The sequence below is a fragment of the Puntigrus tetrazona genome, chromosome 3, assembly GCF_018831695.1.
Source record: "Puntigrus tetrazona isolate hp1 chromosome 3, ASM1883169v1, whole genome shotgun sequence".
NCBI classification, from domain to species: Eukaryota; Metazoa; Chordata; class Actinopteri; order Cypriniformes; family Cyprinidae; genus Puntigrus; species Puntigrus tetrazona.
This window is the reverse complement of record NC_056701.1, coordinates 6,829,195-6,840,927: the sequence shown is the minus strand read 5'-3', so window position 1 is coordinate 6,840,927 and position 11,733 is coordinate 6,829,195. Positions and strand designations below refer to the sequence as shown.

General features: G+C 39.2%; 2 protein-coding genes across 2 annotated transcripts in view; one reads left to right on the top strand and one right to left on the bottom strand.

Annotated features, from left to right (window-relative positions):
* Window positions 1–37: 37 nt before the first annotated feature.
* tmed1a (transmembrane p24 trafficking protein 1a) lies at window positions 38–3,463 on the top strand. Its single transcript, XM_043234965.1, has 4 exons — window positions 38–587; window positions 1,362–1,459; window positions 2,230–2,416; window positions 3,179–3,463. The coding sequence occupies exons 1-4, from the start codon at window positions 117–119 to the stop codon at window positions 3,395–3,397; spliced, it is 975 nt and encodes a 324-aa protein (XP_043090900.1). The 5' UTR covers window positions 38–116; the 3' UTR covers window positions 3,398–3,463.
* Window positions 3,464–7,703: 4,240 nt separating this feature from the next.
* Window positions 7,704–11,733, bottom strand: part of dnm2a (dynamin 2a) — a 36,439-nt gene continuing 32,409 nt past the window's right edge. The window contains 1 exon segment of the mRNA XM_043234964.1: window positions 7,704–9,924. Within this exon segment, the coding sequence (XP_043090899.1) occupies window positions 9,855–9,924 (70 nt within the window). The 3' untranslated portion in view covers window positions 7,704–9,854.

Sequence of the window (11,733 nt, the reverse complement as noted above, 5' to 3'; positions counted from 1 at the left end):
ACTACAGGTTTCCCATCGACAGAGCGCGACGCTTCTGTTATTAGACGCGTTTGTCTATTTGCGTCGTACTCTATCGACGAAAAGCTCGTCTATGCAGCTACGCTGCGAACAACGTTATGATAGCATCATTAGAACGTGTTTTTTTTCCGACACAGGCGCGAGTCGAACCTTCACGTCGGAACGGCTTTTTTTTGCGCGACGCGGGAAAACTGTTACGCGTACGTTATCAGCGAAGTTATCAAACTTCGGCCGTGGCTGTTTGTCACAAGAGTCCAAACGGTGCTCCCTCAGTCAGAGGGGAAGGCGATGATAGCGTCCTGGCGTCGCCGCCGCGCCGCTCGCAGTGCAGACGGGCTGTTTCAAACAGCTGCTCTTGTTGTGTGCTTCCGAAGAGCGGAGTAATGGAGCGGCGCGAAGGGACGCGCGGCGTGGCGTGTTTGCTGCTCTTCGCGACGCTCGGCGTGGATTTGGCGTTCGCCTTCGGACAGAACAAGGACACCGAGTTCACTTTCCTTTTACCTCCGGGAGAAACCGAGTGCTTCTTCCAAACAGCCACTATGAACGGCAGCATGGAAGTGGAGTACCAGGTCAATAACATACTTGAAGTGTTTCAGTTATTTAACTTTTTTTGAAACGACCTTGAAGAGTCCACACCATTTAGGGTCTCTGAGAAGCAGAAGTAACTTGTCAAAACTGTCTAGGAGTTTGTGTGTAGCCTCGCTTTATCACGAGCTGCTGTCGAAAAACGGTTTTATTAGTAAGGTTCTTATTAACTGCTGCATTACTTGAAAGCAGTGACCAGGAAGTAGCAGCTTTCGCAGGTACATGTTTTGGTCAAAGTGCGTTTTTATTGGTCAGAAGTGTCCTGCGATCGCATACTTGTGTTATTGACGTTCAAGTCAACTGCGTGCTTGAGCAATCTTCATTCAGTCCTGCTCGCAGAAGCTGCTGTCTGTTAGTTATTCTAGTCCAGACCTGTTGTGTCGTGACCTTTCTCAGAAGGTTCGCTGTGCCGCATTGGTCTGGGGTGTGTTTGTGGAGTCATCCTGCTTTATGTTAAAAACAGGCACAGCTGCTGGACAGCTGACCCGGGCCCAAAGCTCACTCCTTCTGCTGGAAGGATCACGTTGTGCGTCTGTAGTGTTACATGGATAATGTTTGCCACGCTTTATCTCCACACTGACCACTCAGTCCGAGAAAGATAGGAGGCCTCTAATTTGAATTTATGCGTGCATTTTCGTCTTCATCGATTACCCTTTTGGACTGCACGTCACGTTCCGGAAATAAATGTGGGATGTGAACGCTGTTTGATTTATCAATCACCCTGTCCCCGCCGTTAACCCGCGCGTGTGTTACTGCAGGTCATAGCAGGCTCAGGGCTGGACGTCGGCTTCGCTCTGATCTCCCCGCTCGGATACAGACTGGTCTCCGACTTCAGAAAATCAGATGGCATACACACGTAAGCTTCCCACAGCGCATGAAGCTGAAACATGCACATAGTTTCGGACCGTCATAACCCACGTTATTTGCATGTCCTCTGCTGCAAAATTTGCACGCTGTCTGCTGCAGCAGGGCTGGCATCGACCACAATTGAATTCACAGAAAACAGTTGCCCGTTTACAGAATTGATTGGGTTACCAGGTACAGTCAAATGAAAAGTAATGTGTTTAAAAGCGTGCTTTAAAGGATTACTTGGCTCAAAAATTTAAGTTCTGTTATTACTCTTATTTACTTCACTGGAAGCTTATTTCGATCACAAAATAAAACTATTGAAAAGGTAATTTGGGGGTTTTATATCACAATTCTGACATTTTTTTTGCTTTTTTGTACATCAATTTGAGTTCATTTTTCATTTATGTTTTGTTCTTGGGTTTTTTTGTGTACATTTCTCTCTTTTTGGATCTTGCAATTCTGACTTTTTGGCAAAGTAAGTTGCAATATGAGAAATGTGCTTTGGGATGTCAGCTTGCAATTGCGAGATAAAATTTTACTAAAAAAAAATAATACAATCATAAGAAAAATTTTAAATAAAAAAAAGTTGCAATTATTGTTTATTTCTGAAATAATGGGTTTGACCGTGCACACAAAAGATGTTTTGAAAGATATTTGTTACCAAACTGTATAAGTGACCATTTACTTCAGTTACTGGATTGTATTTATTTTATTTAATATTTCACAATATTGCATTATAGTAATCCTGCTTTGTGTGTGCTGGGGGTTTGCTGTCAGGGTGGATCCCACCGAGGACGGCGACTACAGGATTTGCTTTGACAACAGCTTCAGCCATATTTCGGAGAAGATGGTGTACGTGGAGGTGATCGTGGACGGACCGGAGGAGGAGGATGAGGATGAAGAAGATTGGGCTGCTCTGGCTGAACCGGAGGACTCGCTGGAGTACAAACTGGAGGATATCAGGGTACACAAATCACACAGCGCTTCATTCGTCGGCCCATATACAGTATACAGTTCTTATTAGCGTAGGATCTGCATGTGCACAATAAATATCAAATCAATTGATTATTTTATTTTTTAGGTTTCTTAACTGGCATGTGAAATAACAGGCAGCGAAATAACAAAAAATAATAATAATAAATAATATTTGATGGCTTTATGGCTCATATGGAGCAAGAAATTAAGCAACAATTTGGTCTAAGCTTTTTCAGTCTAGCAGTGTTCATCTTAAACTAGTTAGCTAAAAAAATATTATCACAATCTGAAAGTGGATGGTTTTACAGTTACACTAAAACTTAAACATTATAAGCTATTATTAATTGTTTAAAGTTACCAGGCTGGTATTTTCACTTTTTCAACATTATTTAAGGCAGTGTAAATAGCAATAGAGGCTATTTATACTAATAGCAAATATAGATTTGTATCCTTTTTACAATTAAAATAGCATGATTTTCTGTTATTTGAACTACTTGGTAAAACCAGGGTCAGTTTTGTCAAAATGAGCATGAAACGCATTTTACCATCTGCGCCACTGGAGCTGACGACATTTGTTATTCCTTTGTAATATCGTCCATCCCCAAAACATGTCGGTTTTCAAAGTTAGCGTAAACAGCCTCTGCCAACAAGTCGTGCTATTTGGGGTTTTTGCATCGATCATCTGCAACCGAAACGCAGCGTTTCAAAACGATAAGCTGTAGCTTCACTCACGTTTTCTCTCGCCGCACAGGACACGATGGATGCCGTGCACAAAAACCTGGAGCGAAGCCGTCAGCTACAGACCACGCTGCGGGCGTTCGAGGCTCGTGACCGTTACCTGCTGGAGGACAACCTGTGGCGGGTTTCCTTCTGGTCGAGCGTCAGTCTGCTGGTCATGGTCGGCGTGGCTCTCGCGCAGATCTACACGTTGCGCAGATTATTCAGTGACAAACGCAGAGTTTGCACATAGCAGAGACGAACCCGGAGCAGGGGCGACGTGTGTTGACCTAAATGAGGACATGGGGGAACTCGGGTTCGAAAAATATCCCTCTCGTTTATGCTAGAATTAAAGCGTTCGGAGATAGCTGACCGTTGGCCGTTTCTCCGAGTTTTAATTATAAGAGCGCTAACACTGCTAACACGCTAAATTTACTTGAAGAACTGCAGAAACATTTGAATGTAATTTTGTACTTGACTTTTAAAACACTGTTGTTAAAATAATTTATGAGACGTTCGAAATAAATAACATTTCTTATGGATTTAGACGGCGGGAAAATAAAAATCCAAGGGAACGTTTTGCTTTGAATGGTTTATTATACAGCACATTAGCGTCTCATTCGGAACAAATGCAGCCGAGTTGTTTGTAAATGCAAAATGCAAAATGAATTTAAAACTCATCTGGGTTATTGATGTTACATTTTCAAGTCAATTGCTGACTGCAATGAAACGAGTCATTACTGTACCGTGGGAATCAGAATCATATTGTTTTATGACAATACTTTCAAGATCGTTGCCATTGATCTCGGTTTTCTACAGGTTAGTGTTTATTATATTCTTCCATCACCCTGCAATAATATACAAATATACTCATTAAACAACAAGACTAGTAAAAATTATGTACAACCATATTCATTACAAGCTACCTATAAATAAGAGTCCCTAGAGTTCAATTAAACAATTCACAGGTATGTTGCTTAGTTGATGATTCAAATATTCATCTTGCATCATTTGTTCGGTAGACATTTGGCACACTTGTATATCAACTTCTGCGAGTTGGGTCACGTTTCTTGTCAAGCAATCACGTTCTGGTCCTGATCTGGCAGGAGCCACCCATTCCTATAACCTGCAAATGACATTTATTTCCCCCGGATGCATTCTTTTTGACTCGGATACATGTTATTGCTTGCGAATACTGTTGTGGAGTTTACAGCTGGTTGAATTAGTTAGAATCAATACAGTAAACTATGCATCATCAGCCTGTCCATTAAAACTTTCCTCGGCCACAAACACACTTCAAAATGGCGGCATGGATTCCCCTGAGAGGAAGTGTTCAGAAAAGTTTGCAAATGGGTGTCTAAGAAGGCAAGCAGAACGCACCTCCCGTAGTCCCCTGGTTTATTTTTATAGAGCAAAACCTGGAAATAACTTTTGCATTTTACATCTTCTGGTTCCATCATACTTTTTTTAAGGTTTTCAACCTTTTTTTAGGTTTTTTTATGGGTTTTTGGTTGAAATAAGGTCACAAGCTCATGTTCACACATTTTATTCAACACCTTAAAATAGATGTAAGTGCACAAGTTGAATGGGGCTAAATGTTTAAATGGCTGTTGGGGACATTAAACGGGACCGCACCAACTGGTCACTAGCCTAATGGCGGTGACGCTGAAGTCACGTGACCCAAGCGTAGCTTAACATTCTACCGGTCATGATTGTGTTTAAACTTTATCATTCACTTGTGTTCATTTGCGATGAGTTTAATGATGAAACAAATGCGTAAGAATCAGCTTTAGTTGGGATTTGGGTATTTTCTGCTGCAATCCAAAAGCCGATATATAAAAAAAACACTTTTTAGACATTCTACTAACAGTAAGTAACATTGCAACTACATGTTAACAAGCAGTATTGGTATTAGATTATTAGTAGACTGTCTGCCTAATAACTTCTAACACTTTGTTTTGATGGGTCCACAACATACTATCAGATACGTTGAATGTGTATTTCAACTTATGGTATGTTTAGGGTTAGTATAATAACGGTTTACTCCCGAGTTAGTAGACATGTAGTTATAATGAATGAAAATTAGTTGACATGTAGTTACAAAGTTACTTTATAACGTCTAAAGTGGACTATCAAAAATAAAGTCTTTTTTGACGAGGGAATCAGGGTGACGCCAACTTATGGGTTGACCGACAAAAATACAGTACTTCCATTACTGCAGCACACAATTTCTTTTATATCTTTGTATAAAAACAAAACAAAACATAAAAAACACTTCATTATATTGTTTTTAATATATACCATTAATGACTCCAAGACATTAGTTTTACATTGCAACATCATTCACAGCGCTTCATACCTGTCTATCTTTTAAAATCAGTTTGCAATGTTGCTGTTCTAAGCTGGTTTGATTTGGTTTAACACTTTTTAAGTGATTTAATCTATAGAGAAACCTAATGGGAAAAACTTCTTCTAGAACCTAGACTTCGTAAAAAAGGTACGTAAGCACTTTTTTTTTAGATTAAGATTAGAGCAGAGTTCACACAAGACCCTAGAAATATCGCAACTTTGGTGTGTTTTTTTTTTTTTAATTGCAAAAGGAAAAATTTAAGTTGACTTTTTTCCCAATACAATTGATTGGTCCTTTGACATCTTTTGGAAACAGGCACGGTGCCCTCATGGTGCAGTAGAGCAGCTGTATGGTGATCCTCCTCAGAGCACCGGGTCAGCTTCACCACTGGTTCTCTGGCCGTCGAGGAGGTGGACGTCTGTTCAACAACCGCAACCAAAAGCACAGATCAGCAGTGAGAATTTCATTTGCCTGCTGTACAGTGCTGTACGCTTACAGTAACTCAACAGGCTCTGATGAAGTATGAAATACTGAGGTTTTCGTTATGACCACGTACGCTGTGTGAAGCTTGTGAAACCACTTATTATGTAGAAACAGATGATTTTTGATAGAAAAGCTGCTAAAAATGAGCCATGCGTTACTCATCATGTTGCAAGCTCATAATAAAACACTTGTCCTTAGTCGGATATGTGATCTTCCTATATGACGTATGACTTCTTTTTTTTTTTACTTCCACTAAGGAAACGTGCTCGTGAGTCATACGTAAAAGGTTAGCTTTACGGAAGAAGAAGCAGTAATGTGGTTTTTATTCCCGTTCTTGAGACCCTCAACTCTGCAATCGTGACTTATTACTCTCGTGCTCCATTACATTTATTCAAAACAGTATCCATGATTTATTAATTAGTGTATGATAAAAGTAAACACTTGGATGTTTAAATATATTACCATCAATGAGTTTATGATACACATTTAACACATTGCATATATATATATATATATATATATATATATATATATATAAATTCTTTGAACATGTGAACAATTTTCTGTTAATAGTGTTACTTGAATTAGAATTTATCTTGAAATTACAAGTTAAAAAGTAGTTTGGAGAGGATGCTCTTAACATATAAGCACATTTAATTGGACATTGCATTTATATTCTCAACTATCTTCAGCACTTCAAAATCACATTTGTGATGAACAATAACGCTTTTAAACGGATGCCCTACTGACTTAATGCAGAAGCCAATAGATCACAAATCAACTCAGCATTGCTGGTACATCCAGAAAACTGGTATTCTTATGTTTGTTACATTTTGTGATATATTTTAGTGTCATATCAGCATGAGCCATGTGCTCTTTAAATTGCCCAGGTGCTTTTACTTTTTTTCAGACAATATTGGGTCATCTAATATGTAGATAATCTTTTATATATGTAGGCTTAAATCAATCAGAAGCAGTATAAGACAGAGTAAGAAACTGGTATTTCTTATATTTCTTAAAGCCTCACACATTAAAAGGTACAAATTGTTAAAAAATAATGTGTATGGTGTGTTTTTTTTTTGGTCTAACTATAGGCAAAAAACTGAATGTGAAAAGAGTAGTATATCTAAAATTCATAGTATTCTTTTAAAGAATTTGAAACGTTTATATAATATATATATATATATATATAATATATATATATATATATATATATATATATATATATATATATATATATATATATATATATATATATATATATATATATATATATATATATAGTACATTCAGATTTTATTTATACTACGGAATCAGCCTGATCTCTTAAGAAAATGCAACTATTTTACAAGATGGCGATATGGTATGAATTTGTATGGTTTCGAATTGTACAAAAGTGTACGATTTATAGTAAAGAAAAGCAAGTATAAAAGGTCCACCTCTTAAAAACACTATCAAATGGGCATAAAAAAAAAATCATATATTAATTCAGACAAATTCGCTCATTTGAATCTGAATAGTTACGAAGTGCCATGAGATTGTGTTGCACATTCATACTGTATAAGACAAACAAGTTATGTGGTTTTCGGACCCGGTAACGGATTAGTGAGACTACATTTGATTCATTTCCATGAGAATACAGAGAGGAAGAGATGCATGCTGGGAGAGACATGTCATGGAAAACCAAGCAGACAGCGAGGAGATGTGACACAAGGAAACACCGACCACCAGAGCACCAGATCTTTATTATACACAACACCTTTTATTATCATCATCTCACTTCCAATTCTCATTGTGCATTTTGCTCCAAGTCCATTTTAATTGCTACACAGGCACTTGACAATGATTTGTTATTCCAAAAGCATAAAAAAAGGATGCTAAATATGTCCTCCGTCCCTCACTCCATACAAAAGGACACAATTATTAGAGGGAGAGACGGGGATCGGGGTCACCACAGCCAAAGACCAGAGGAAAAGTTATGGCTGCAGTGATCTGGGCTTTATCCAGTTCTTAGCAGATGTTGAAGTAATTTGAAATCGGAAAACATACGGCTGGATGCGATTTTAATTCAAACCTTGAACTGGATGAAGGAGGAGCAGCGGTTGCCATCACTGTAGCCATAACACAGAGGAGTGATTAAAGAGCGTTCAGCCCTGAAATCTGCAGCTAATTTTTAAGTTTCACCTCAAGTCCGACTCCAAGCCTTCGATTATTTACAGGCGAATCGATGCTAAAAATCGAAGACCCGCTCCCACTTACGCCAAATCTCTATTCTTATCCTCAAGTTAATCAAGAAAACGAAATTCGTCGCAGCCCGTTTCCTCGCACGCACATCAATAAAAGCAAACGTCGAAAGATTCTGCAATCAAGTCAGGATCAACAGCTGGACCGCGTTCACTCTGAATTCTGTTCAACTACCGTTAACGCAACCGAAGGGGCATGAATCGAAGAGCGTCTGTCTTTCTACTCGGAGGCAAACGGTTTGTGAAAGATGCAAATCAGCACAAAGACAAATGCCCAGGTTATAAATAATACACTCGGAAATATGCGTGTTAGTACATCTATGATCTCTACGTTAAAGGTTCACTGTTTGCGTTCAGAAAGTTCCCTGTGTCTTTGTAGGCAAGAGCGGATTGATTCCATAAAGCAAACGCCCCCGGACCCCAAATGCACCTGCATGTACCATGTTCAGTGACCCCGTGTCTGAAAGCATTCCCAACTTCCTGTAGCGCCCCGATGTTTTTCCCGCTCATTAACCCTCCCCCCCGGCCCTCACTATCCCTGAATGCGAAAATAAAAACGCCTTGCAGATTAATTTAAGTTACAACGATCGGAGCGCTAAGCTAGCGTAAACGTTTACGTGATTTGGAGTCGGATGTTACCTGAGCTCTGAGCTCTGACGGGTCGGGGCCCGTCGCGAGTGGTTACCGTGCTTTCCAGGATTAAATTCACATACACAGATTATTATTTGTATAAACAGGTCGTTACAGAGATTTGCATACAAACGGCAACTTCTCTTCTGACTATCTAAGAAATTCCCAACACTCGAGAACAAGAAGTGCTTTTCAAGAACCAAATTTCCCGAACGCAAAAGAAACAGGATGCTGCTCGTCAACATCTTTTTTTTTTTTTTTTTTTTTTTTGACTTGTATGTTTGCATTTCTCTGATCGGTTAGCTGCTATCGAGTCGTAATTAACAGTCGCTTGGTGCTAAGTGCCGTTTTGAAGGATCTCAAACATAAACGGCCAATGGAACATGAAAAACAAAGAAACCAGTCCTACACAGCAATAACAACAACGGTCGTGGTGTCTTATTTCAGCATATCAAGTTAGAGAGTAGAGAAAACACAGAATGAAAACAAAAACACATGAAGAAGTGTGTCTATAACAAGAAAGAGTCTTCGACAACCCTTAAGTTACCCAAGAACCGGAAGAAGAGGCTAGTTTAACAGCGACTAGCTTGCACAGTGCTTGTATACATCTTATCCGACGTTAAACCACTAGTCAGAGAGGAGGCTAATGTTGGTTCGTCTACAAGTTGAGTAGGATACCCCCTGGTGGTCAACTGACCTATGTGAGTGATGAAATGACTGAAAGTTGGAGGCCACTACACCCTTTAGTTCACTCTACAAAATAATAACAACAATAATAATCTTAACTGAATATTTATGTGCTTAATTTAGACCTCTGGGCTTTAAAAGTAAGGATGAGATTAGCAGCGCTGATCAGAGGACAGTTTGAGTGGATTATTTAGGTCTATTGGTCAGGCTGTATGTGTAGAAACACATGCACATGTTTTCAGTGCAGTTCTCCAGCCCTTCCTCTCTCTCTCTCTCTTTCTTTCTTTCTGTCAGCCTACGGTGGCCAGCGCACGGGTCTAGTCTAGCAGGGAGGGCTCGGCGGGGCGGATAATGGTGGGCCGGTTGGGAGCGCCAGGGGGTCTTCTGCTGTAGGAGGAGAAATAGCGAGAAACAAAGGTGAGACATACCCGCAACCACAGGGAAAACGATGAAGGAAAAGGGATAAGCAAAATAGACTAGATGAGACGAGAACCAGAATGAGGTGAGACCAGAAGAGATGAAAAGAGACGAGACCAGACTACACGAGAGGAAACTGAATGGAGATGAGACCGCGTGAGAGAAGATGTGACTAAATGAGATGAGAAAAGACAAAAGGAGAATAGATGAGGCAAGAAGAGCCGGACTTAGTGAGACTAGAAATGATGAGACCAGATGAGATGAGATGAAAAGAGACAAAAGATGAGGTTTCAAGACTAGATATAACACCATATAAGAGATAGATGAGAAGAGATGAGGCAAGAAAAGATGACTAGATGAGACAAGACAAAAAGATGGGGAGAGAAATGACTAGATGAGAGAACTTTAGAGTGCTTTCACACCTGTAGATCGATTGCTTTGTTCCAAAACAGGGATGACAATTATTGCAATGTTGCTTTTTATTCTCGCTTTCACGTGGCAAAGTTTCTAATCGGACCAAAATTGCGGATACAGGCCACGTGCAAGTAAACTCTCCTCTCATCGGTCAAAGTTTCACGATTTATTTAGCAGAATTCCGCTCATAGCTGTCATCTGAGAAGATGGAAGGAATGATAAAAGCATCGAGGGCTTATTGTTGAGTTTTTGTATCTGTCCTTATATTACTTTATCATTTTGAGCAGGAGTCCAGGATTCATCGGGAAAACATAAAAATGCAATACGCAATACGATTTTATAATAAGCAATAATTGATTTTGAATGACGTAGGTCCAGGTTCCTAAACCAAAGGTCAAAGGTGAAAGCACCCTTAGAGGAGATAAGAGGAGGAACGAGACTTAAAAGAGAAGAAACAAGACAAGGTGACTAGATGAGAATAGAGGAGGTGAAAAGAGACGACATGAAATAAGAAGAGATGAGACAAGACAAAGTATGAGGAAGGACATAAGTTGAGGCTAGATAAAAAGAGAGGAGGAAAAAAAGTAGATTAGACTACATGAGATGAGATTTAAAAAACAAAAGATGAGGTGAGAAGAAGCTAGAAGAGAGTAAATGAGAGTAAACAGAAGAGGAGGATATATTACAGACTTTGGAGAAATAAGACATGAAGAGATAGACGAGATAAATGACAAGATGAGATGAGAAGTTAGGTGAGACGATGAAAAGCACAAAAAGCTTCTGTTCTACACAAAGACGGGTAAAAAATAAAGACAAAATTGGAAAGAAAAAAACTTGCAAGAGACGAGACAAAAAAGGGCTACAAAAAGAGAAGAGGCAGGAAAAAAAAAGAAACAAGACAACATTAAATGAAACAAGACAGAAAGGAAAAGGATAGATAAGAAAATACCAGATGAGACAAAGTGAGAAAGCGCAATAAGATATAAGAAAACAACAGATAAATATTACAATAGAAAATAGATGAAATGAGAATATAAGTGAAGTGGAGAGATGAGAACAGATGTGGCTAGATTAGAAGAAACGAGAAGAAGAAATGAGCAGATGAGAACAGGAAAATGATACCGCTGGAAGGATTAGAAAGAACGTTCTGAGAAGTAAATGACGCAAAGCTTGTTTGCAATAATAATATAAATAGCAGTATTTGAGGAGAAAATATCTGCATTCATTATCTAGCGAGAGAAGAATAAGAACTGAGGAAACGGTACAACATTCAAACCTTGTTCAAATGGTATTTTTCTCTGAGCTTCACACACGAGATGCTCACACGCGCAGCAAGAATACACTTGTACATGGAGGTGACAGAGT

Coding starts and splice junctions, on each gene's coding strand:
- tmed1a (XM_043234965.1), top strand. CDS start 117: ATGATAGCATCATTAGAACGTGTTTTTTTTCCGACACAGGCGCGAGTC. Junction 1,460..2,229: donor AAATCAGATGGCATACACAC/GTAAGCTTCCCA, acceptor GTTTGCTGTCAG/GGTGGATCCCACCGAGGACG. Junction 2,417..3,178: donor ACAAACTGGAGGATATCAGG/GTACACAAATCA, acceptor CTCGCCGCACAG/GACACGATGGATGCCGTGCA.